General features: G+C 42.2%; 1 protein-coding gene across 1 annotated transcript in view; it reads right to left on the bottom strand.

Annotated features, from left to right (window-relative positions):
• The window catches only part of RYR3 (ryanodine receptor 3), a 555,495-nt gene that overhangs the window by 229,578 nt on the left and 299,032 nt on the right, over positions 1 to 26,885 (bottom strand). The window contains exons 15-18 of the mRNA XM_081507033.1: positions 23,817 to 23,912; positions 22,273 to 22,391; positions 12,753 to 12,886; positions 10,379 to 10,620 (exon numbers count right to left, since the gene is read on the bottom strand). Of these exons, the coding sequence (XP_081363159.1) occupies positions 10,379 to 10,620; positions 12,753 to 12,886; positions 22,273 to 22,391; positions 23,817 to 23,912 (591 nt within the window). The remainder of the gene's footprint in view (positions 1 to 10,378; positions 10,621 to 12,752; positions 12,887 to 22,272; positions 22,392 to 23,816; positions 23,913 to 26,885) is intronic.

A 26,885-nucleotide genomic window follows, 5' to 3' on the forward strand; every position in this document is an offset into this window, starting at 1 on the left:
CAAAGAACAGGAGGAAGACATGTGGGACTCTGGGGAAACATTCACAGGCCACCTATGGGGGAAGGGAGGGACAGAGGTCTAGATACACTGCATTTTAAATGCAACTTTGCCTTTCCTATGTGAGGTCAGCAATGAGAAGTGGTTTCCTAAGCTCTGTGAATGGACAGCCATGATGAGATGAGTCCCAGAGGAAGTGCTCAGGATGCCAGGAATGAAAACAAACAAGAATTCAACCCACTCAACGTGTGCTCAGATTCTGGTGTGGTGTCTAAGGTGACGGGCAAATATTGCAATATTGTAATATTGCATTGCTAGGTATGGCTGAGAGAGAGAGAGAGAGAGAGAGAGAGGGAGGGAGGGAGAGAGAGAGAGAGAGAGAGAGAGAGAGAGAGAGAGAGAGAGAGAGATAGAGTGTGTATTCATAGATGCTCAAGGACCTTCCTCTCCTTCCTGTCCTCTAAAAGACATGGTTGCTTCAGCACTGGATGAAGGAGCTGTCCAAGTGAGTAGAGCAAGACTATCTAGTCACAAACAGTTTACTTGCTAGTTCTAAAGAATTTTATTACTTTACTGAGGCAGGGAAACCTATTGTCAGTTATTTGCTGTACTGTTGATTTCTTTTATTGTTGCTTATCTTTTATAAGATGATTTATAATTTCCTGACCTAACTTGAAGTAGTAAGAACATCATCTCTTAAGTTTTCTATGTTATACCATCTAATTCTGGAAGGTTTAGAAGTAAATTATCAGAACCACTCTGCCCATCCCCCTACCAAGTTTTCAGTTCAACTGGGGGCAATGAAGGGGCAAAAGGTTTCACCAAAAACCCTTAAATAGGGTTTCAAGCAAAATTCTTAGAAATGTATATTTTGTTACTTGATCATGGAAGCAGTACACATTCATTATAAATGTTAACTGTGTATATAGAAAATTATAAATAAGGGAAAAATGTTAAAATAAAACTTTTTAACTTTTTCATATATATTAATACTCAAACTGGGATATTGTAGGTTTTGTAACTTGCTTTTTCCACTTATCACATTGCAAATATTTTATTATTATAAAATAATCAAATTCAACATAATATGATAATGAATATTCATCAGAAAATAGATTTTAATGACAATAACACACCATGAAAAGGTAATTTAAAAATCCCCTTATGATGAGTATATGAGTCCTTCATAAATCTTGTACATACATCTATGCTATGTAATATTGCTAATCTCTGTTTAGAACTCTTTAATGTTTTCAGTGGTTATTGCTATTCTAGTAATAGATTCCAAACTAAGTGATGGATTTTAAAATAGTGAAACTACTACATTCTCCTTAATGAGAAATTAGGTACCTACTTCTAGTTATTTTAAGTAATTGACAAAACCATACTATATTCCCTTCCACCCTTCCACAAACCATAATGAGGCAGATATTGTACTTGGGGCTGGGGATCAAAGACAGAGGACCCAGTTCCAGTCCTGAAGAAGTTCATAGTTCAAATAAAGAACTACAGTTCAGTGTAACTGTTTGAGTGAAGGTATACATGATGAGATGTCTTTAGAGGTAGAAGATGCTAAGTCAGTCTGGGAGTGTGGAACAAGTTAAAAGTGAAGAACGAAGGGTTCAGTAGATAAATGAGAAAGAAATGAGCATCCCAGACAGAAGAAACAGCTTGTGCAAAAGGAGTAGACGAATGTATGACATATTTGCAGAATGGCTAGAGTTTGGTGAGGCTGGGCTTGATGAGGGGTGGTCGGGGAATAAAGAACCTGGACCACCAGCACAGTAACAGTACAACGGCCTCTGAAACATTCAATGCACGCTGGCAAATTAGCCTGGGATGGCCTCAGACTCTGTTTTTGTAACTTTACACATTGTTGCATCACTGAGAATGAAGAATAATTTCCTCACTGTAGGACTTACGTGTATGCTAAGTCATTTGAGTTGTGTCTGACTCTTTGTGACCCTATGGACTGTAGCCCACCAGGTCTCCTCTGTCCATGGGATTTTCTGGGCAAGAATACTGGGGTGGGATCTGTGCCCTCCTCCAGGGGATCTTCCTGACCCTGGGATCAAACTCGCATCTCTCATGTCTCCTGCATTGGCAGGCGGGTTCTTTATCACTCAGGCCACCTGGGAAGCCTGTAGGACCTACAAGCAACACTATTTAAAACAAAAAAATCTTAGCAAACTTGATGAGTATGTAGGTTTGATACTTTTCCTGTCTCCATTTGACAAGACTGAGACCTCTCAGCTCCTTTTATGGAGTGGAGATACCCCAGGGTCCCAGAATCTTTCCTTCCTTATCATATTAACTCTGTTATGAAAGGAATCTATGGTATTAAAACTCAGCAAACCTTGCCATAATTGTCTCATTCTTAAGGGTTCTTGTTTTTCCATTAAAAACCAATCTTTCCTGCTTCGACTGTTTTTCAATTAGTTTAACTTCTGGAAAATATCATTGCAGTCATCTGAACAAATCCCAAGAGATTTCTATGAATTTGTGAAAACCAGGAATTAATGGAAATGCCGAGTTAGACAACTAACTTCAAAAGTATCCATATCCTTACTGGATAAACATACAAATGAAGGGATTTTCCTGGTGGCCCAGTGGTTAAGAATCCGCCTCTCAGCACAGGGGACGTGGGTTCAATCCTTAGTTGGCGAACTAAGATCCCACTTGCTGAGGAGCAACCAAGCCCGCGTGCCACAACTAGAGAGAGCCCGTGCGCTGCAATGAAAAGATCGCATGTGCCATAACTAAGACCTGACACTGCTGGAAAAACAAAGATACTAACAGATCTCACCTTTCTGAGATCCACATTAACTAGGACAAAACTGACAGTGGTGAATCGTGACTCCGGCACCCTCTCATCCCACCCTCTCAGAATTTACTCTTGGCTTCTGTGCCAGTCTGAGACTCAGCCAGTAAAAACGAAGGGTAGCCTTCGTGTGGATGTTCTTCATACAGCAGTGCTTTGATGCCATCAGAAACCAAGCTTCCAAGCTTTATTTATATCACAGCGCCAGGTGGCTCCCTGAGGAAGGATGGCTGCGAGAATATCTGTCCAGTGTGCTCTCTTGGGTGAAAACCACCACCAGGATGAACAATTGTGTCCTTGTGGTGAAGGACATTGTCTTTTATCTCCCTTATTTTAAGAGACTGGGAGCCTAGAAGAAGTTGCCATTCGAACACTTGTTAAGAGCATCTGTAGGCAAACTGAAATCGTAGTCTGAGCCTATATTTAAAACATACAGAGAATATAGAGTTGGGATCAATATTATCCAGAAATTGAAGGGAGACTGTGGTTAATCATTGGATATAAAGCATGTGCTTAGCAAGTGCTTAGGGCAATGTAATGAGAAGTCTATTTGAATAAAAGAGTCCATTTCATGTAACATTCATGTTGTAAAAGGTCATCTGATAAAGTACATCTAGCTCTAAAATGTGAGTAGTGTAAAGATTTGAAACTAGAAAATGATGGAACTGCTTTTGTACATTCTGTTTCATAAAACTGTTCCCATCTGGAAGAAGCAATCTCTACATGAGGAGGGTTTTCATGACTCCAGATGATTCTGAAGGGTCCTGCATCCACAGTTAAACAATATTCTCATTTTTCCAGCTGCCTGTAATGAGGTGGCATGGGGGTGGGGTGGGGTGGGGGTGAGAGCGGTCTTGGAACCATAGAAAGGGCTGAGTTCAAATACCCAGTTCTTTACCTGCTGTGATTTCATTAAAAAATCAGCTTCTATGTCCACAAAACGGGGACAGTAATGCTGCCAGTGATGCTGTCAAGAGGTTTTTAAGGTATGGTTATTCCCTAGAGAAGAAAATGGCAACTCACTCCAGTATCCTTGCCGGGACAAGCACTGAGCCTGGTGGGTTACAGTCCATGGGGTTGCAAAGAATCAGACATGACTGAGTGACTGAGCACAGCAAATTATTATTCCCATGATTTTGACAAGACAATGACTTATGCCCTGTGTACCTCTCGAGAGGCAGTTGCACGTAGCAGTAAAGGGTGTTTCTAGAACCAGGCTCCCTGGGCTTGAGTTCTGGTGCTGCCACTTACTGTGTGAGCTTGGGCAAGTCACTTACCTTTGTGGACTCGGGTTCCGCATCTATCTAATGAAAATAACAATGTCCTGGGGTTACTGTGAGTTTTGAATGAATTATTCCATCAAGAGTAACTGGAAGAGCCTGACACAGTGCAACCTACAATAAATGCTATTTCTATTGCTCGTATAACTCCAGACACTTTCATTACAAGGTTGACAGGAGGTAAGCTTACTAGCATGTTGTTGGGATACTATGTTCTTTATAATATTAGGTAAAAACAACAGTACAGAGAATCATAGCATTGAGGACTGAGTCCAGGAAAGTGACTTGAAAATCGAGTTCTGAAAAATCAATAAATCTCTATTGAAAGACCATGCTCTAAACAGGCACTGTCAAATACATTTAAAATGTACTGGATGCTTTTGGCACAACCAACAGGAATGTGATGCAGTAGAAAGGAGAAGCAAATATGACACGGAGAGCTTTTCTAAATCGCTTTAACTGCTTTGCCAGATATTAGGAACTCTGAGTAATCCTAGAGACCACCTATTGGGACAGGCTGGGAAGACTTGTGGCTTCTGTAAGTCTGAAGAAAACCCCTGACTTAGAGGCTCAGGACCGTTGGAAGGTCCCAGAGGGCTTGGAAAGGCCATTCCAAGCCTAGTACTTTTAAGATGAAGGAAAAAACCACTTTATCACATGCCACACATCTTCAAATGAACCTAAGGATGTGTTACAGCAGGCTTTTATTTCTTCTGATGAGTCATGTGGACAACTGGAAACACTGACGCTCAGCATTTCCATTGCCCCCAGGCACTGCAGAGTTTGGTGTTATAACATAAACACAAATACTCAGGCATTTGGAAACACAGAAGATCCAAATACATCAAAACTCTGGTGTCCACAGCTACTCCTTGGATCCTCTACATATAGCACTGTGGTTGGAAAAGTCCAAGTCACAGTAGGCTGTGTTTTGATAGATGAACCAATACCCTGGAGCTCATCTTAGTAGGGAGACAGGAGCCCTCTCATCCAAATTTGACATTAGAGCTAAATTGTCCTGATGAGTCAGAAGTCCTAAGGAATCAGAAAAGAATTTCATTCCATTCATTTACTTTCTGTATCACTTTATCTCTTGGGAAGGTGAATTCCTTTGCTTATTCAAATTTTTAAAGAGGAAAATTTGCAACAAGGGAAGAGGAGGTGTGATTTCCTCCTATGAAATTGCTTCCTAACCAGTGATGTACTATATGGGCTGTGTATGTGTGTGTGTGCTCAGTCATGTCCAACTTTTTGTGACCCCATGGACTGTAGCCCACCAGGCTCCTCTGTTCATGGAATTTCCCAGGCAAGAATACTGGATTGGGTTGCCATTTCCTACTCCAAGGGATCTTCCCAATCCAGGGGTTGAACCCCCATCTCTTGCATCTCCTGCACTGGCAGACAAATTCTTTACCACTACACCACCTAGGAAGCCCTACTATATAGGCTACTCTGAGCCAAATTCACCCCCAACTGCAGCTGAAAGTCTACATATGTAAAGGCTGTATCAGGAGAGGGAAAGTGATGCCAGGACAAGAAAAGAGCCATTCCTCTGAAAGGATAGTCACAGTGGCTGGACTGACTCAGGCGTCTCTAGGGAGGGCTGGGCAGAGTTCAGATGGGGGATATTCGCACAGATGATGATTGAAAGAAACTTTATAGGCTTTGGTGAAGACCTATGAAGGCTGCCCTCCTCCTACACAGAGGAAAAACTCATTCATATTTCCCAGGATGTCACTTTGAAACCTTCTTCCCCATTTAGCATGGAACCTGGGCTCTATTTCCTTTCAGGATGGAGCTAATCTCATGGTCTCGAAGGAGGTACCCAGTACTCTGCACTTGGTCTCTATGATGATAGTTGAATTCATAGACAATAAAAGTAGGGAAGAGATATTTATTTTGCATTTAGTGTGTGTCAAGAACGTCACATCCTTCATCTCATTTAAATTTCCTAAGAGTCTTGTATCATCTTCATTTTATCTGAGGAAACCAAGTATCTGGGAGGTTAGGTAATTTGCCCAGTGTCAAAAAACCAAGTAAGTGAAGAGCTGGGGTTCATACCCAGGCATAACTCCAAAGTCATGCTGCTGCTGCTTAAGTTTCTCTACTAACAAAATTATTAGGGGCTCTGCCATCCTTTCCAACTTCAGCAACATCCTTTGTGCTTTAATAAGTAGTAAAGTGCAGCTCAAGGCTGTGGCTTAATTTATGCATATAGATAAGTTTAAAGGTAATGGACCATCCACACTGCTGCAAATGGCATTAATTTGTTCTTTTTATGGCTGAGTAATATTCTATTGTATATATGTACTACATCTTCTTTATTTATTTACCTGGCAATGGATACTGAAGTTGCTTCCATGCCCTGGATATTGTAAAATATGCTACTATGAACAGTGGGTTGCATGTATTTTTGTGAATTATGGTTTCCTCTGGGAATATGCCCAATAGTGGGATCACTGGGTCATACGGTAGTTCTAATTTTAGTTTTCGTAAGGAACCTCCATACTGTTCTCCCTAGTGACAGCATCAATTTACATTCCCATCAACAGTGTAGGAGGGTTCCCTTTTCTCTACACCCTTTTCAGTATTTATTATTTGTGGAGTTTTTGATGATGGCTACTCTGACTGGTGTGAGGTGATACCTCATTGCAGTTTTGACTTGCTTTTCCCTAATAACTATGATGTTGAGCATCTTCTCATTTGCTTTTTGCCCATTTGTTTGTCTTCTTTGGAGAAATGTCAATTTAGATATTCCCCTCATCTTTTGATTGGCTTATTTGTTCTTTTGATATTGAGCTGAATAAGCTGTTTGTATATTTTGGAGATTAATCCCTTGTTGGTTGCTTCACTTGTAAACATTTTCCCATTCCTAGAGATTGTCACACTGAGCGAAGTAAGTCAGACAGAGAAAGACAAATATATGATGTCACTTATAAGTGGAATCTAAAAAAAAGGGTACCAATGAACTTGTTTACAAAACAGAAGTAGAGTCACAGATGTAGTAAACAAACTTATGGTTACCAGGGGATTGGTGGGGGAGAGATAAATTGGGAGATTGGGATTGATATGTATACATTACTATATACAAAATAGATAACTAATAGGAATATGCTGTGTAGCACAGGGAACTCTACTCAGTACTCTGTAACAGCTTATATGGACAAAGACTCTATAAAAAACCCAAGTGAATATATGTATGTGTATAACTGATTCACTTTACTGTGCACTTGAAACTAACATAACACTGTAAATCAACTATACTCCAATAAGAAATAAAGGCAGTGGACCTGGACATGTACTTCTCAAGAAAGGAAGAAAAATGGTCAGACCAGTAGCCACCATTTCTCCCTAGCCACCCTCTATTCTCTCCTGTAGTAAGTTGGAGCGTCACTTCCATTCCATTTCTACATCAACTATTACCTTTTCATCAGACAGTCCAAAATTCACCGCTGTCCTGGTGGGAGTCATTAACAGGAAACTTATTTCTTCCACTGGTGCACACGCTGACATATTTACCTGTTTTGCCTTCTACAAGATAAATGTTACCTAGGCGCAAGTTGGAGAATTCAGAATGATGCCCAGACCCAAGGAAGCTTTGCATTTTAGTGAGCATAAAAGATGCCAATTTTGTGGATGCTAGTTTCTTTACATCTCACCAGATGCTGAATATTGAGTGATGAAGACCCCCAAAATGCTCCTAGCTGAAGTTATATTTCTATGTGGGTAATATTCACCTGGCTTTCTGGTCTTGAGTGGCTAAGAAGGAAAAAGGGAGCATTGTACATTCCTGGAATGATACACAATAGGATGGATGTCCAGGTCCTGAAATGCACTGACATCAGTGCATTGCACATCTGATTTCTGGATATGCAATGAGTGGGTTCTCTGCCTCCTGACTCACTGATGCATTTATTTTGCAAATTTTTATAAAAGGATATGTCAAGTACCCCATGGAGGGCTGTGAAATCTGAAAAAGATATAATAAAGGTTTTATTTTGAGAATGGCTAGTTTTTCTTTGAAACTAGGGGCCAATTTGCTCAGTCAATCCAGAGTTCTCCATAAGTGCAGCCTGGGACCCAGAGAGGGCTTCCCAGGTGGTGCAGGGGTAAAGAATCCACCTGCCAATGCAGGAGGCACAAGAGATGCAGATTTGACCCCTGGGTCAGGAAGATCCCCTAGAGTAGGAAACGGCAATCCACTCCAATATTCTTGCCTGAAGAATTCTATGGACAGTGGAGCCTGATGGGCTATAGTCCATGGGACTGCAGAGAGTTGGACATGATTGAGCGCATGCACCTGGGATCCAGAGAATATGCTTGGGTCATGGTGAAGAGAGGGCAGGAGCTGAGCAGCAACCAGCAGACAGTGGGCAATGCTTTTCTCTCCTCAACCCCACTCATCCCCCTACAGGTTCATTTTATTAAACTAAGGAGCTGTAAGTATACGAGAATAGTGATTCTTCCTTTTCAAATCACTTCCCCATTGATAACTTTCTGAGATTCTTATGCCATCTGATGATAACCTAAGCTAAAGGTTACTACTGCTGTATGACCACAGAAACAATGGCTCTACAGTGGGGCTCTGAGAATCCAGAGAAGATACACCTTCACCCCTCATGAAACGGAACCAGGGAAAGTTAAACTGGGAGGATAAGAGAACAAGACATTCACTTCAGTCTATCATCCTGCCATTTTGTAAGCACTTTTGTCTGCAACACACTGTCCCCTGGGATACACAAAACACAGACTCAGACAATTTCTTCTTATAAATGATCCCAGATACATATATAAATAAACATGTTTGCACCATTCCTAAGAGGTAAAAAAATATTTATACTGAATATAAAATAGCACAAAGATTAAAAAATATTGATCAACTGAAAGTAAAGATCAACTGTAAGAAACATGTCATCAGGACCTGAGCTACTGGTTTTAGCTGGAAGCTAAAAGAAGGAGGAAAATGTGATGGATTTTGTAGTTCTCAGTTACAAAAGAAAATACATAGGTCTGCCTTGTACATACAAACTTTTCTCTGATACTGGATTTAAGGAGGATTGTATGTCCTGGTTCCTTATGTAAGAGGCACACAGCACAATGTTTACCTAAGGAATTTCTATAAGGGACACAATATCTCTAGTTCCAGTTTTTCAAAAGATACAGATAAGATAAGCTGTAGATAGGAGAGGGGAGGGGTAGAGTCTCTGCTGTGGGTAAAAGTAGGAGGGTTAGTCTTACATTTCCACCCATTCAGAAGCCAACTCACTCCTCCACAGGCAACCACCATGGACATTTCTGGGGAAAGCATAAGTGTATATCTAAAAAGGAAGTTTTGAAATCTTTAAAGAGATTAGCAACTACCGTGTGTCAGGTACAGATCCAGACACCTTATAAAGTGTATTACAAAGCAACATGTTACAATCACAAGATGACAGACTTGAAGTCAGATATAGAGCCTTCTCTGTGTGACTGCAAATAAGTTAACTAAAAACATCTTTGTGTTCAGTTTCCATGTCTGTAGTATGAGATCAATATTATCCACTGTAGGGGGTCACTGTAAGGATAAAATGAGAGAAAAAATGTACAAGAGATATGCAGCTTAGTGCAAAGTCAATAAATGCTCAGTCTTTTTCTCCTTTCTTGTTTGCCCATGTAACCTTGACAAATCCATGCAATTAGGATTGTAAAGAAGCAGACACTGAGCTTGAGAAAAGTGAAGTGATCTGTACTAGATGATGTAACTGAAGTACAGACTGGTGGTTTAAAAGAGGACAGTCTCAGGCTTCTCTGGTGGCTCAGTGGTAAAGAATCCACCTGTCAGTGCAGGAGACATGGGTACGATCACTGGTCCGGGAAGATCCCATATGCCTTGGGGCAACTTAGCCTGTGTGCCACAACCACTGAGGCTGTGCTCTAGAGCCTGGGAACTGCAACTACTGAGCCTTGGTGCTATGACTAAACTACTGAAGCCCATGCACCCTAGAGCCTGTGATCTGCAGAAGAGAAGCCATCACAGTGAGAAGCCTGTACACCACAACTAGAGAGTAGCCCCCACTTGTCACACAACTGGAGAAAACGCCATGCAGCAACGAAGACCCAGCACAGCCAACAAATACATAAGATCATATATACAAAAAAAGGCAGGACAGTCTCATTTCAGATGTGATGCTCTTCCTACTTAACCATCTACTTAGTTGAGACTTGAGTCTGTATCATTTCAACAAGAAGTAACCATTTCCATTTGAACAATCAGGGGCCGAAGCTCCGGCAAGGTGCTCACCTGACCAAAGGTGAAGTCCATCAAAGCCATAGGAGTATAGGTCATCACCAACACCATTGCCTCCCCATCCTTCTCCACCTCCGGGGTAAGGAGCGTAGCCAGAGGAAGAGGCCCAGCCCACCCGCAGATGTGTGGGCTCTGCTGTGAGGAAGGGGTCCACCTGGTCGATGATAAGCTCGAAGTACCACTTCTTGTACTGTGCTGAGCCTTCAGCAACTCCCAGGAAGATGTTTGGCCGAATACTGAAATTAAACATGAGACAGATGGCACCTACAGACTGTTAAGAACTAGGAAAGCAAACTGAACCAGACCATAGGAGGCACAGGACCAATTAAACCAAAAAGTGAAAGTGATAGTCGCTCAGTCATGTCTGACTCTTTGCGACCTTATGGACTATAGCCCACCAGGATCCTCTGTCCATGGGATTCTACAGGCAAGAATATTAGAGTGGATTGCTATTCCCTTCTCCAGGGCATCTTCACAACCCAGGGTCTCCTGCATTGCAGGTGGATTCTTTATGGTCTGAGCCAACAGGAAAGCCCAATTAAACCGAGGGCAAGAGCAATTTCATGATTTTTGTCTTGTTCTAAAGCAGAATAATCTTCAAGCCTCCAGTACTTGATCAAGTTCTTAGTGGGAGATGTCAGAACGACATTAATTCCGTTATAAAATATAAAAGATATCTTTTCTAATATTCAAGGCAACAAACATTTACTGAGTGCCAACCATAGGTAAAGATGCTGGAAACATTATGTAGAGTTGTATGATTGCAAACTCCTCTTTCTTTCTGTAAGTGTAAGAAATGACTTAGGTTCCATCTTCTGGTAAATTAGTTTACGCTTTTCCCTATAGGCATTATTAATAACAATGGCCTCTTAAAAGCATTAAGAAGTCACTATTAGAGATAATCCAGAGAAAGACAAATACTTACACATGAAATCTAAACAAAAAGTCCAACTCCTAGAAAGAGAGAAATGAAAAGTAGTTCTGGAGAGCAGGGGCAGGGGAATAGCGAGAAGTTGATAAAAGGGCACAAATTTTCACTTATCAGACGAGTAAAGTCTGAGGATATAACATGGTGACTTTGTTGATAATGGGCTTCCCCTCGTGGCTTAGTGGGTAAAGAATCCTCCTGCAATGCAGGAGATGCAGGTTCAATCCCTGGGTTGGGAAGATCCCCTGGAAGAGGGTGCAGCAACCTACTCCAATATTCTTGCCTGGAGAATCCTCATGGACAGAGGAGACTGGCGGGCTAAAGTCCACGGGGTCACATGGGGACATGACTGAAGTGACTGAGCACGCACGCACGCACCGGTTGATAACATGGTATTATAAAACTGAAATTCACTTAAGAGAGCAGGACTCACATGTTCTCATTTAAAAATGGTAAATGTGTGAAGTGATGGAAGTGTTAATTAACTTCACGGGGAGAGAGAATCCTTTCATAATGTTTATATCTGTTGAATCATCACATTGTATACTTTACATATCTTACACTTTTTTTTGTCAATTACACCTCAATAAAGCTGAAAAAAATTCAACCTCTATGACAAAAAAGGTGGGGGGCAGATACATCAGTATTAGGCAACCTTGTTAAGAAATAGGGCTTCTAATGTATCCAGAAAAAAATGGTTAAAAGCTTGGGACAAACCAGTTGGAGTTGTTCTGGTTGGAATCCTACTCTTAGAGGTCCACTGTCCTGGGATAAGACTGTGTCCATTGTGGGTGGGCAAGGGAAGAACCAGACTGGTGCCCAGAAGAAAGCCTGTGTGATGTTTACAGACCCAAACCTGCTCTGCACTTTGGAGGGGACATTATTTTCTCATGTTACAGGGTAGGGAGGGAGCCCAGGTGGAGAGCTGCTGAAGTCACTCCCTAGTCCAGGTCCAGTGAGTTCATGACTCCCAGGGTTCATCATGAGCCCATTCTGGCTTTCACAGATGGCCCTGGAGTAAATGGCCAAGTGCCAGAGGATGAAAGAAACCATGGTCTCAACATGGGACGTCGACTCTATCAAAAGATTTTTAGAAAAAAAAGTTGGTATATCAAAATAAAATATGTTATGAAGAAGGTATAAGATATGCATTAATGTTTAAAATAAAACATGGTAGATTCCCTCCCTTAAGGACAAATTCTTTAGTCCTCAGATGATATATTTACTCCATCTTTGGCTACTTCAGGGGAGAAGTTTGAGAAATTCAGTGGAAGGGGTTGGAGTACAAGGCCCTAAAAGATGTGCACATTTGCAGGTCTTAGCTTATGTGGTCACATCAGAATGGAGATGATGGGCAGGTGGCTTTGGAGTTGAGATCAGCACTCTTCCTTTCCTTTCTGGGGACAAGACGGGCATTTGCAATGATGGTGGTGGCCTTACCTTGTCACGTCATTAATCAGCCGCGTCTGCAGGAGCAGGTTTCTCCGGGGCAGCAAGTTGTCACAGATGAGATTCTGGTTGGCTCTCACTGCGACCCCATCACAGAGACAGAGGGAACACAGCACATCCAGAACCTGCAGCAGGACACACCCCAGCAGACCTTAGGACCACTGAGGGGGGGTGCATAGTGGGTAGGACCTAGCGGCCACAGCACAGGAAGGAAGCCCGCCTCATGAAGCTAAGGGCCAGGTGACAGGTGTGAGCACCTGTTCAGAGTCAAGGAAGCCACACCTGCCTCACTAGACATGAGTGAGTGATGCCCAGGCACCTGCTGCCCCTTGGGGGAATGAGGCTGGGTTCCTTTCTAGCTACTATGTCCTAGTCTTGTGACCCATCCCTCCAAACTAGGCACACCACCTATGGTCACTGTTCTGTTAAAGTGGTTAAGAGTCTGAGCTCTGAAGACAGCCTGTCTAGGTTTCTTTTCCAGCCAGGTCCAGGACTAGGGTGAGGTGAGGCAACAACTTCCTCTCAGGGTAAGTGCTGGAAGGGCCTCCGTGGACCTCAGGCTGAAGCACAGGCTCCTGCCTGGCCCTGGGGGCCCTCTGCACAAGGTCAGCAGGCACTCACACAGGCTTCCTGAAAGACACTCAGATTCCCATCTGGTTGAGGTCCCTTGCGTGTGGCAGGCTTGGGATCCTCACATGGGCAGGGTAGAGGGGACAACAGGGCAGATTCCGAGTGCTGGTCTTCTGCTGTGATACCGTGAAAGCTCGCTAAGATATCCCTATCTTCCTAGAAATCCCTATTCAGAAACGTTTCACCTGCTTTTTTGCCCCCATAGACTGAAAGTAAACCATAAGAGTGAGCAAACCAGGCAGACCCTGAATCTACCAGATCCACCATGAGCTGTTCCTAAACCACTTCATATGTCAGCTGCCAGGGAAGTGGGAACAGCCCCTGGCCACCTCTCCCATGCACTAGCCTGTCTGCCCAGTCTCCTTGTGCTGAATCCTCATTCATCCATATTTCATGTTCCTAGCGTGGCAGAGCAAACATGCCGGGCCAGGCACTGCTCCTCCCTCTCTCCTCCATGGGGAGGAGTGTGCAAACAGCAGTGGATGAATAACGGCCAGGACCGCGGCAGGCTACGCTGACAAGGAGGGGGCAGCCCCAGTTCAGTCTCACAAAGTGGCCACCGAAGACTCCGTGCTTAGTGGGGTTGGATGGCTTCATGTTGTTGATGGCATTTGTATCTATAATTCTCACAAACCAGTTTTCTACCTCCCTCCCTGAATGTCAACTTCATTCCAAATACATACAGAGCACATTAATGGGACAAGCAGAAAAGAACTCCAAAGGCGATTTTACGGAGGACTCTCACCATTACCACTCCATGAAACATATGACTGTGGCACTGGAAATCCAGAGAATAATTTGTCCCTCTAAGAAAAGAGCCCATAGTTGTCCAGGAAATTAAATACTTATCATCCAGCCTAGCACACATTTTCATCTGTTTTGCCTTGAAGTGACGGCTGTAGAAGCCTTGGTGTCACAGCTGGAAGGAAAGTAGAGCTTAATCCACATACAAAAGAATCAGTGAGGAGAAAAAAGGCTCTGAAAAGCACACAGCCTAATGGAACAGTACATCACCTACAAATAAACGATGCCATAAAGAATGTGCTGACAGTGTTCAGGCTTTATTTTACCAGGCGTTTCTTGGGGTCATGCACCCCAACATTCACTGCAGCACTGTTTACAACAGCCAGGATGTGGAAGCAACCTAGATATCCATCAACAGATGAATGGATAAAGAAGATGTGGTACACACACACACATACACACACACACACACACACACACACAATGGAATACTACTCAGCCATAAAAAGAATGAAACATTGCCATTTGCAATGGACTTGCTGCTGCTGTTGCTAAGTCACTTCAGTCGTGTCTGACTCTGTGCAACCCCATAGATGGCAGCCCCCAGGCTCCCCTGTCCCTGGGATTCTGCAGGCAAGTATACTGGAGTGGGGTGCCATTGCCTTCTCCATGCAATGGACTTAGAGATTGTCATACTGAGTGAAGTTAAGTCAGACAGAGAAAGACAAATATCATATGATATCACTCATACATGGAATCTAATTTTAAAAATGATATAAATGAACTTATTTACAAAAGAGAAACAGACTCAGATTTCAAAAACAAACTTACTGTTACCAAAGGGGAAATATTGTATGGGGGGATAAATTTGAAGCTGGGGATTAACAAACGTACAGTATTGTATATAAAACAGACAACCAACAAGGACATACTGTATAGCACAGGGAACTCTACTCAATATTCTATAACAAACTACGTGTGAAAAGAATTTGAAAAAGAATACATGTATAACTGAATCACTTTTGCTGTACACCTGAAACTAACACAACATTGTAAATCAACTATATCCCAAAAAATTTTTCTTGAAAAGTGAAGGGCGTGCAGATGGGTCAGTCCACCCTGGGGAAATGCAAACACAGTCCTTAGGGGTTATCTGTACTTTCTGATGGAGAGGAAGCATCTCAGTGACCTCTGGGGTGCTTGTTGGCTGAGGCAGATACTTCCCAGTGGTCACCAGACTCTGCCTCCTTCTCGTCCTATGCACAGAGGCTACACTTCCCAGACACACTAGCAGTGTTGTGGAGTCATGTGACTGAGTTCCGGCCAGCGGAAAGTGGGTGGGTGTGATGTGCACTGCTTTCAGGCCTGGCCGCTATACTCTCCCTTTCCAGCAGGATGTGGAGATCCAAGGAAGGATTACAAATCCCAAGGGTCTCCTTACTCCAAGTGAGATCCTGCAGCACTGGGATCACCTAGGAACTTGCCAGAAATACAGATACTCAGACTTACCCCCAGAAACCTATCAGATCAGAGCCTTCAGTTTAACACAATTCACAAGAGATTCACAAGCACATAACAATCTGTGAAGTCCTGTCCTGGGGGACAGTGAGGCTGCTAGATGGAAGAAAAGTGTCTCTGAATGACCACACGGCATGGAGTCCTCCCACTGGCTGGCCTCAGACAGTGACTTCACCATGAGAATCTGGGGTTATCTGTCTTGGAATTAGGCTTCTCTTGGTATGGACCTAACAGAAGCAGAAGATATTAAGAAGGGGTGGCAAGAATACACAGAAGAACTGTACAAAAAAGATCTTCATGACCCAGATAATCACGATGGTGAGATCACTCACCTAGAGCCAGACATCCTGGAATGTGAAGTCGAGTGGGCCTTAGAAAGCATCACTAAAAACAAAGCTAGTGAAGGTGACGGAATTCCAGTTGAGCTATTTCAAATCCTCAAAGATGATGCTGTGAAAGTGCTGCACTTGATATGCCAGCAAATTTGGAAAACTCAGCAGTGGCCACAGGACTGGAAAAGGTCAGTTTTTGTTCCAATCCCAAAGAAAGGCAATGCCAAAGAATGCTCAAACTACCGCACAATTGCACTCATCTCACACGCTAGTAAAGTAATGCTCAAAATTCTCCAAGCCAGGCTTCAGCAATATGTGAACCGTGAACTTCCAGATGTTCAAGCTGGATTTAGAAAAGGCAGAGGAACCAGAGATCAAATTGCCAATATCTGCTGGATCATCGAAAAAGCAAGAGAGTTCCAGAAAAACATCTATTTCTGCTTTATTGACTATGCCAAAGCCTTTGACTGTGTGGATCACAATAAACTGTGGAAAATTCTGAAAGAGATGGGAATACCAGACCATCTGACCTGTCTCTTGAGAAACCTGTATGCAGGTCAGGAAGCAACAGTTAGAAATGGACATGGAACAACAGACTGGCTCCAAATAGGAAAAGGAGTACATCAAGGCTGTATATTGTCACCCTGCTTATTTAACTTATATGCAGAGTACATCATGAGAAATGCTGGTCTGGAAGAAACACAAGCTGGAATCAAGATTGCCGGGAGAAATATCAATAACCTCAGATATGCAGATGACACCACCCTTATGGCAGAAAGTGAAGAAGAACTAAAGAGCCTCTTGATGAAAGTGAAAGAGGAGAGGGAAAGAGTTGGCTTAAAGCTCAACATTCAGAAAACTAAGATCATAGCATCTGGTCCCATCACTTCATGGCAAATAGATGGGGAACAGTGGAAACAGTGTCCGACTTTATTTTTGGGGGCTCCAAAATCACTGCTGATGGTGATTGTAGCCATGAAATTAAAAGACGCTTACTCCTTGGAAGGAAGGTTATGGCCAACCTAGATAGCAAATTTAAAAGCAGAGACATTACTTTGCCAACAAAAGTCCATCTAGTCAAGGCTATGGTTTTTCCAGTGGTCATGTATGGATGTGAGAGTTGGATGGTGAAGAAAGCTGAGCGCCGCAGAACTGATGCTTTTGAACTGTGGTGTTGGAGAAGACTCTTCAGAGTCCCTTGGACTGCAAGGAGATCCAATCAATCCATCCTAAAGGAGATCAATCCTGGGTGTTCATTGGAAGGACTGATGTTGAAGCTGAAACTCCAATACTTTGGCCACCTCATGCGAAGAGTTGACTCATTGGAAAAGACCCTAATGCTTGGTAGGATTGGGAGCAGGAGGAGAAGGGGATGACAGAGGATGAGATGGTTGGATGGCATCACCAACTCAATGGACATGGGTTTGGGTAGACTCCAGGGGTTGGTGATGGACAGAGAGGCCTGGTGTGCTGCAATTCATGGGGTCGCAGAGTAGGACATGACTGAGCGACTGAACTGAATCTATACACTGGTCCAACTTGAGAATTTCCCTGGCCCACTCTGTGAAATTCATTTGCTGCTTAATTGTAAAACCATTTTCACCAGTGACACCACATTTCATCCAAGATCCTTCCTTGTGCATTTAATCTCCATTAGTCACTACCCCAAACACAGGCTCACATGGGAATTCTGATTTATTCATTTGTTTAATTTTAAATTAGTTTATCTATTTTTTAACTTTACAATATTGTATTTGTTTTGCCATACATTGACATGAATCCACCATGGGTATACATGGGAATTCTGATTTAAAGATAAGAAAGAGGCACTGCACATCCGTGGAAATAGCATTTGGCTCTTGCATTTTGTCCTCAGTTTTCTATTAAAATAGCTTTATTTTTTAAAATACAAAAGGTACTTAATTCGGTGAATTTTATGTCATGTTCTATTTTTGATAAATGAGTGCCTTCTCCCTGGGGGACAGATTCTGTTCTCCCTGTGGATATGTGAAGTGAATGGTTGGGAGCACTTCTATCTTGCCTTGACTGCCTTGGAACTCAGAGGTGATTTTCGTGGAGCTATTACAGCAATCTGTGGGAGTTAATGGTTTCCTTACCTTTGTACTCTCTTGTGCCATGCCCACCCCACCCACCTATTAGGGCTAACATCTCAGTTCTGATTTATACTTTCTCAGGACCAATGATATGACTATTTTCCTATTTTTTTTTTCTCACAGGTGGCTCCAAATCCTTGTGAAACAAAGGATAAAGAAAATATTCATCTGTGATAACATCGAGCAGGTGTGAAGTACGTTAGATTGCAGGGGCAAGTGAAAAGAGCATACTTTATGTTTATTATTAGATATTTACTTCATGGAAAAATTAGAGGGTACTGTCAGAATATTCAACAGTTGTCCTTTTTACTCAATAAAATTGGTGCCACTAACATAGTAAGTGTGTCTCATACCATGAACAGCCATCTGTTGGATGAGATGAGACTTGGGTGCATTTGTGAGCTTCCATCCATTCAAGATGAGACAGGAGGAGATGGTGGTTCTACTCATCCATTCCTCTTTTTTTTAATCACACTCTCAAAAACATGTATTAGATGCCTGGTGTGTGTAACATGTGAGCTGGGCACTATGGGGATCACAAGGTCCCTGCTGTAAAGGAAACTTAGTCTCTGAGAGAAATATACACGTAATGTATCTACAAGGAAAGGCAGAGTGGAAACACCATGGAACAAAGTGCACAGTGTACAGGGGAGGAGAGGAGATCACATCCAGCTGGGATTCAGAAAACGATTCACAGAGAGGTAGCATCTGAACTGTTCTGAAGGCAAATAGAATTTTGATGGGATCTGGAAAAGTAGAAAGTGAGGAGATGCTGAGGATGAGTAAGCCTTGTCACTTGTGAGGTCATGGGGTAGAGTCCATTCAGAGACTGGGGCAGCACACCCCACTTCTGTCCTTTTTAGTCCAAAGATTGTACTTTCTCTCTAACTTTTTGACCTAAATTTGATGACTGGCAACACTTTTCACAGCCAGTATAGAGCTGAGAACTAAAATACTACTTGCCATATCAGTAAACAAAGGATGTCACAGCCATCACATTACAGCTACTGCAATGGTGAGCCCTGAGGCAGCTCAGAAAGGAAGCAAAGAATGCCTTTCCTTTCTAAATATATAAATGGAGGAGGCGTGGTATAGTAAGGGGTTTCTCAAACCCACCATATCTATAAACTTTTAACAAAAAATGTCATGGTCCTGAAGACCACCATCATGGACCCAAAGGAACTGTCAAATTCCAGTCTGAGAAACACTAACTTACTATATGAAAATGGTTTCTGATTGTGAATTTTTTTACTGTGAAGAGTTTTATATTTATATAGTAATAAAAATTGGAACACAAAATTAAACATAGTCTCATAGAACATACCAGACTACAGCTTGAGAAACACTGGAAAGAATATTGAACTTAGTGTTGGAGACCTAAATTATGGTCCTGGTTTGTCTGGCAACCTTAGTTAATATTTTAAGGTGTCATATACACTGGCCCTGTTTTTGCTTCAAGTGGAAATAATACTTCATGGAATAATAACAAGGAAGAAAGAAAATGCATGCTAACACTGAGCACAGTACCTGGTATTTGTAAGACGCAAAATAAATCTACACTATCATTAGCATCATCATCACTGTTTTTGGAGGTATTGTGAGGTGCCCTGGGAAGCGTTGTGAGGTGCCCTGGGCTCTAAAATTCTATGTATTTTGAACCACTATCTTCACAGAAAACTAAGTGAACAAGTCAGAGATGTCTGGAAACCTGAGACTATGGAAAACAGAGCAGCATGGATAGGAAAACATTGCTTTGGCATTTTCCAAGTCAAGATACAATGCTGCAATGGAAGTCTAGTCTGCGCCCAGCACATTCTTTCTCAAGCTACCACAAATATTCCTGGTAATGATCTGAGACTAGGTTTCCCTTGAAAATAAAAGACATGTACATGAATAACTCTAATGGGGAACTGAATTCATGACAAGCCAGCCCCCATCTGAAAAATCCATCAGAAAACAAAAAAATGGGACATTCTAGAAGAGATTCTTTTTGTACCACGATCACATTGCCTCAGCTTTGACATCATTCCCCAGAACTTCTCAGTCTGGAAGATTTAAGAGTACTATGCTAGAGCACTCAGGTAACATATCAGGCCAGGCATTGAGTCCTAGCAGAGTAATAAAGCTCCCTAGGCCTCAGTCCCTAGGCATTGAGAGTTCCTTGGACAGCAAGGAGATCAAACTAGTCAGTCCTAAAGGAAATCAACTCTGAATATTCATTGGAAGGACTTGTGCTGAAGCTGAAGCTCCAACACTTTGGCCACCTGATGCGAAGAGTCAATTCATTGGAAAAGAGCCTGATGGTGGGAAAGATTGAAGGCAGGAGAAGAGGTGACAGAGGATATGATGGTTGGATAGCATCATCGACTCAATGGACTTGAGTTTGAGCATACGCCAGGAGATAGTGAAGGACAGGGAAGCCTGGCGTGCTGCAGTCCATGGTGTCACAAAGAGTCAAATACAACTAAGCGACTGAACAGCAACAACAACAAAAGGTTTCTGTATTCTCAACCATGGAATGAAAAGAACAGTAATCAGCTGCCATTACTGAGTGACAATCCAATAAGGGCTTGTGGCTTTTGGCTGAAAGAAGCCATCACAAAGTTGGTTATCTACTAAGTGCGTTCTGCGGTGTGACCACAAAGCAGCCCCGGGAGCCATGAAAGGAGAGCAGCTTTGCTTTCTAAGAGCTCTTCTTGACGTGTGCCCATGGCTCACAACTCAGGCCATGGGTTACTCGAGTGCTTATCAATTACTCTCATTATACTTTGCGGATGGGAAGGGACATGTTACGACACAGCGAAGCTGGGCTGAAGCAAGAGCCTCATGCCTGCTTTTGATTTACCACATTTGGGAAAGCAATTATCGACCCCATATATTTCGTTCTGTTTTTTGCCAAGCAATTTCATAGATGCTAAGGCCTACGGCTTATTTGTTTCCTAAGGATGATACACATCATCCGAGCAGTGCTGCAGAGGCTTGTTCTCCTGGACCCCTTACTCCGAGACATGTCTCTGATGTGCAGTGCCCCCAGCTGAGGCAAGCAGAGAGGGCCAGTGACCAAGCTGGGTTCTCTCCACTCTGCCTGAGCCCAGCCGCTGTCCCTCACATCCAAATATGCCACCTAATCTTGAAATGCTCCCCTTCAGCCTTGGAGTATCTGCCTGCTCACTAATGAGTCGGTGAGATATCCCCCTCCATGTATGGGGCAGATATCAATGGGTCAGGATAGACACATTTTAATAGACTCTCCCCAGAGATCATGCTTCCCGGGTAGCTCAGATGGTTAAGAATCTGCCTGCAACGCGGGAGACCCAGGTTCGATCCCTGGATTGGGAAGATCCCCTGGAGATGGGAATGGCAACCAACTCCAGTATTCTTGCCTGGAAAATTCCATGGACAGAGGAGCCTGGAGAGCTACAGTCCATAGGGTCACAAAGAGTCAGATACGACTGAGCAGCTAACACTAATCCCTAGAGATCATGTCTTAGAAATACAATTCCATACAAATAGAGAAATTAGAACTTTAAGAGACCTTTAAAAAAAAAAAAAACAACTTGACACAGAATTCTGCCTTGTCTTCATTTTACAGTTGAAATGATGGGGGCTCAAGGTCATGCAACTGTTTTCTCTCAGGGGAGAGCCTGAGATTGTCCCTTCTGGCTTGTTCATGAAAAGCCCATTTTTTTCCACCTGCTTTGACTCATGGCAAGTCTGATTTCATTTAAGAACATTCCATGTTGCCAAGACTTTCTACATTATCCTAAATCTGATTTCTGTGTAGCTTCTTTATAAAGTTGGCACTAGCTGTCTCATTTCTAAGCTCCTCGACTCGAGGGTGGGATCAGTTCCTGCAGCTGACCCTGTATAGAGCCGAATGGCTCACAAACCAGCTGGGTGTTAAGGGGGTAATGATGAGCCAGGCTTGGGAAGCTGGTGGAAACTGAGGGGACCACCCAAGGCCCAGTGTGACTGTCTCAGAGTGTGCTCCTAAGAAAGATGGGTCCTTCAGGACCTCAGTTTCCAGAGGTTTTTTTAAAATTTGTTTTTAAAAAATCAAAGCCAGGAAAGAGTAGTCATCACTCTCTCCATAACAACACAAGGGTTACTAAGCAGCAGGGAAGTAAAAGGCAGGTAAAGTGAATCCCTGTTTGGGATTCCTTCCACACCTACCTTGTGATTCCGTCCGTGCTTATCCAACAGGGAGATGATGGACTTGATGTGGCCCTCTGCTATCAGGTTTAAGGCTTCTGGGCTTTCAATGAGGATGCAGTGCAAAACTTCCAAGATACCTACACGTATGCCACAAAAATCATTCGGACATTAAATAACTGGCAGAGCTAATTATAACTAGAAACCTGAGAGCGAACTTGATCCTCCTAAGGGGACAGACTACCATCATTCTTTGGATCTATTAAATATCTCCAGCCAGAAGAAAGATGCGGCCATCTTGGATAGACTTCAGGAGCCCCTGGGGCAACACTCTGTAATTTAGAGGTGAATTTATTCATCACTAACCCTGCCTCCCTCTTCCTGGACAAAGACATGATCCTTCTGGGTCAAAATATAGAGAAACAGCTTTAAAACAGAATTTTTAACCTGATCAAACCAAGCAATACTTAATTTAAAAACAGATAGAAAAAGGGATACCTAGTTTACTACAAATTCTAAAGGTCATTCAGATAATTTAGAAAATGCTTTGAACATTCCTTGAAAAAGAATTTTTTTAGGAATCACTCCAGAATTTTTTTTTAGATGCACTGGTATGGTATATGAGTAAACTGTAAGCTCACTAAATAAAGATTACTGGGCTTTGTCCCCTTTTCTGGGCACACTGGATGGTTTTCTGTATTACGCGAAGGTGTAAGAAAAACTACCAGGTGCCCCTTGCAGCCTGGCACCTGCATGTAACACTGGGGTGGAAATGCACAGAAAGTTGTTGGCTAATATCTTCATAGGTTTTTTTGAGAAGAGTCCTCTTGATTCTCTTTTTTCCCCAAGGTTTTCATAAATTACCCTAAAATGTAGTCTGGCCCCTGGAAGGAAGCACTGAAGAAAACAGAGGCTTAGGAAGAAGACATATGTGGAGGTGGATGATCCTAGAGGAGCTTCCCCTGGGCTTGTCTGTTCAAGCTCCTGTCATCTCTAAATGATGGAAAGAGCACTGAAACCTTTTGGCTTCCCAGAGGGGGACCCACACCTGTCACGTTCTCTCATCTCTGAGGAAGCAAACCGCAGAGCCTCCTGGCATGGTCACTTACTAATGATGACCACTTTTCTTGGCTCAAGTTCTCTGGGAGTCATCAAGAAGGGCTCTAGATATGGTGTTGAGGGTGACTCGGGGGTATGAGGTGTATCATTTTCTCTAAGTTCTTGGTCATCTTTCAGTCCTGCTTCTAAATAGTTGAGAGGACCATGTTCAGACTGGGTGGGGAATGATTCAAGGACCCAGGGAGACGAGATGAGAGCACAAAATGAAAAATGAAGCAGGAAAGGAAAGAGTTTTGATGCCTGGCTTAAAGTTGATCGACAAAGTTTTAAGAGTACCAGGAAGATTTAGGATTGTGTTTCTTTGGTTGAAGTAATTACTGAGGATTGCTTGCAATCCAGTGGGGGGAAAAATTGTTCAGAGATTAAACTCTCTCTCTCTCCATTTTTAAACAGAAACAAACAAAAACCCCCCACCTTCTCCAGCTGTGTTTCCTGTCGAATCTTACCTGAGGAAGATTCTAGTCTGTCCAATTTGCTGATCAGCCAGTCAAGGTTATTGGAGAATTGAGCACAGTTGTTTCTGTTTCCACGAATAAGAGCCGCTGTGAATGAGAACATGTTTGATCATGTAAGTTAAAGGGTACAGTGATGGGAACTTGGGATGCTGCTGAATACTCCATCTCCTTAGCGATTAAAAAGAATGAAATCGTCCCCTTCCTCTCCCAAGCCTTTTGATACATTCCTGTCTCTACATTTTGAAGAGAAAAAAAAAAAATCTACCATTCATTCAAATATTTCCAGAGATTCCACTGTGTATGAGGCATCTGTCTACTTGCTGGGAATAGGGCAGTGGGGACACAGCACAGATTTCCTGCCTTTGTGAAATGGGGGAGAGAGACAAAATACACACACAGATTAAAAAAATTACTTTAGATAGCGATAAGCAAGAAAACAATATCTGCTTGGTTGCTGGCTTCAGAACTCAATTTCCTCTAATGTTTTCTTAAATCTAGCTAAAGACTGGCTATTCTTCAGTGCTAAAAGAAGGCATCCGAATGATTGGATGGGCTGGTTAAATGAAAAGGTTGGTTAAACTAATAGGCAAGTAATAACAAAACATGAAACTCTAAAATATCTAAAATGCATCAGTAGATGACAGTGGTTCTCAAAGTGTGATCCCTGGATAGGAATGTCAGTATCACCTGAGAACATGTTAAAAAACATAAATTCTGTGGCCTTGTCCTATATCTACTGAACCAGAAACTCCATGGATGGGCCCAGCATCTGTGTTCTAATCAGCCCTCCAGCTAATTCTGATGCCTGTTCATATTTGAGGACCATTGGTAGATGATACTGAAAAGGTAGACAGAGAATATGCTGTCACTAGATTTTCACTAATCTAGACTAAGTAACCTTCCCTGCATAGGCCAGTACTATAGATGGGACTCTGGAATAAGTCCATGTAAACTGGCCCTGAGGCTTGCTCGTCATGCTGCTGGTTTTCAAAGACTGTGGGGTTCACAGACATTTGTAAGGTATTTGGATGAGGAAATTCTTCCTCAGGACCTCTGTTTTGTACCTCCACAGACATTAAAGGGCAGAATTCAGTTTGAACTCCTATCCTGCTTCTCAGGTCAGCCATAACAAGATCAAACCAGTCAATCCCAAAGGAAATCAACCCTGAATACTCATTGGAAGGACTGATGCTGAAGCTCCTATACTTTGGCCACCTGATGTGAAGAACAGACTCATTGGAAAAGACCCTGATGCTGGAAAAGAAAGAAAACAGGAGGAGAAGGGGGCGACAGAGGATGCAATGGTTGGATGGCATCATTGATTCAATGGGTATGAGTTTGAGCAAACTCTGGGAGATAGTGAGAGATAGGGAAGCCTGGCATGTGGTAACCCATGGGGTTGCAGAGTCAGACATGACTTAGTGAACGAACAACAACAAGGGGGTTGACCTTGAAGCTCTGCAGTCAGGCTGTCTGGACTCAAGCCATAGTTCCATCATTTATAACATGTATGACCCTGGATGAGTCATGAACATTTCTGAGCATCAGATTCTTCAATAAAATGGTCATAGTACCTACACCTCACAGTGTTGCTCTGAGAATCAAAAAGAGATATCCTACTGTCTGGCATCAACAAACATTAGCTAATACTGTTGTAATAATTATTACTGAGTTTACCTTTTTTGTGACATCTTTGTCTAGTTTTGGAATTAGGGTGATGGTGGCCTCATAGAATGAGTTTGGAAGTTTACCATCTTCTGCAATTTTCTGGAAGAGTTTGAGTAGGATAGGTGTTAGCTCTTCTCTAAATTTTTGGTAGAATTCCGCTGTGAAGCCGTCTGGTCCTGGGCTTTTGTTTGCTGGAAGATTTCTGATTACAGTTTCGATTTCCGTGCTTGTGATGGGTCTGTTAAGATCTTCTATTTCTTCCTGGTTCAGTTTTGGAAAGTTATACTTTTCTAAGAATTTGTCCATTTCTTCCAAGTTGTCCATTTTATTGGCATATAGCTGTTGGTAGTAGTCTCTTATGATCCTTTGTATTTCTGTGGAGTCTGTTGTGATCTCTCCATTTTCATTTCTAATTTTGTTGATCTGATTCTTCTCCCTTTGTTTCTTGATGAGTCTGGCTAATGGCTTATCAATTTTGTTTATCTTCTCGAAAAACCAGCTTTTAGTTTTGTTTATTTTTGCTATGGTCTCTTTTGTTTGTTTTGCATTTATTTCTGCCCTAATTTTTAAGATTTCTTTCCTTCTACTGACCCTGGGGTTTTTCATTTCTTCCTTCTCTAGTTGCTTTAGGTGTAGAGTTAGTTGATTTATTTGATTTTTTTCTTGTTTCTTGAGGTACGCCTGTATTGCTATGAACCTTCCCCTTAGTATTGCTTTTACAGTGTCCCATAGGTTTTGGGTTGTTGTGTTTTCATTTTCATTCGTTTCTATGCATAATTTTATTTCTTTTTTGATTTCTTCTGTGATTTGTTGGTTATTCAGAAGCGTGTTGTTTAGCCTCACAAAAAAGGAAAACTACAGGCCAATATCACTGATGAACATAGATGCAAAAATCCTTAATAAAATTCTAGCAAACAGAATCCAACATCATATTAAAAAGATCATACATCATGACCAAGTGGGCTTTATCCCAGGAATGCAAGGTTTTTTTAACATCCGCAAATCAATCAATGTAATACACCACATTAACAAATTGAAAGAAAAAAACCATATGGTTATCTCAATAGATGCAGAAAAAGCCTTTGACAAAATTCAGCATCCATTTATGATTAAAACCCTCCAGAAAGCAGGAATAGAAGGAACATATCTCAACATAATAAAAGCTATATATGACAAACCCACAGCAAACATTATCCTCAATGGTGAAAAATTGAAAGCATTTCCCCTAAAGTCAGGAACAAGGCAAGGATGCCCACTTTCACCACTACTATTCAACATAGTTTTGGAAGTTTTGGCCACAGCAATCAGAGCGGAAAAAGAAATAAAAGGAATACAGATAGGAAAAGAAGAAGTAAAACTCTCACTGTTTGCAGATGACATGATCCTCTACAT

This window comes from Giraffa tippelskirchi, chromosome 7 (genome assembly GCF_054371585.1).
Source record: "Giraffa tippelskirchi isolate mGirTip1 chromosome 7, T2T-mGirTip1v1.2.pri, whole genome shotgun sequence".
Classification (NCBI taxonomy): domain Eukaryota; kingdom Metazoa; phylum Chordata; class Mammalia; order Artiodactyla; family Giraffidae; genus Giraffa; species Giraffa tippelskirchi.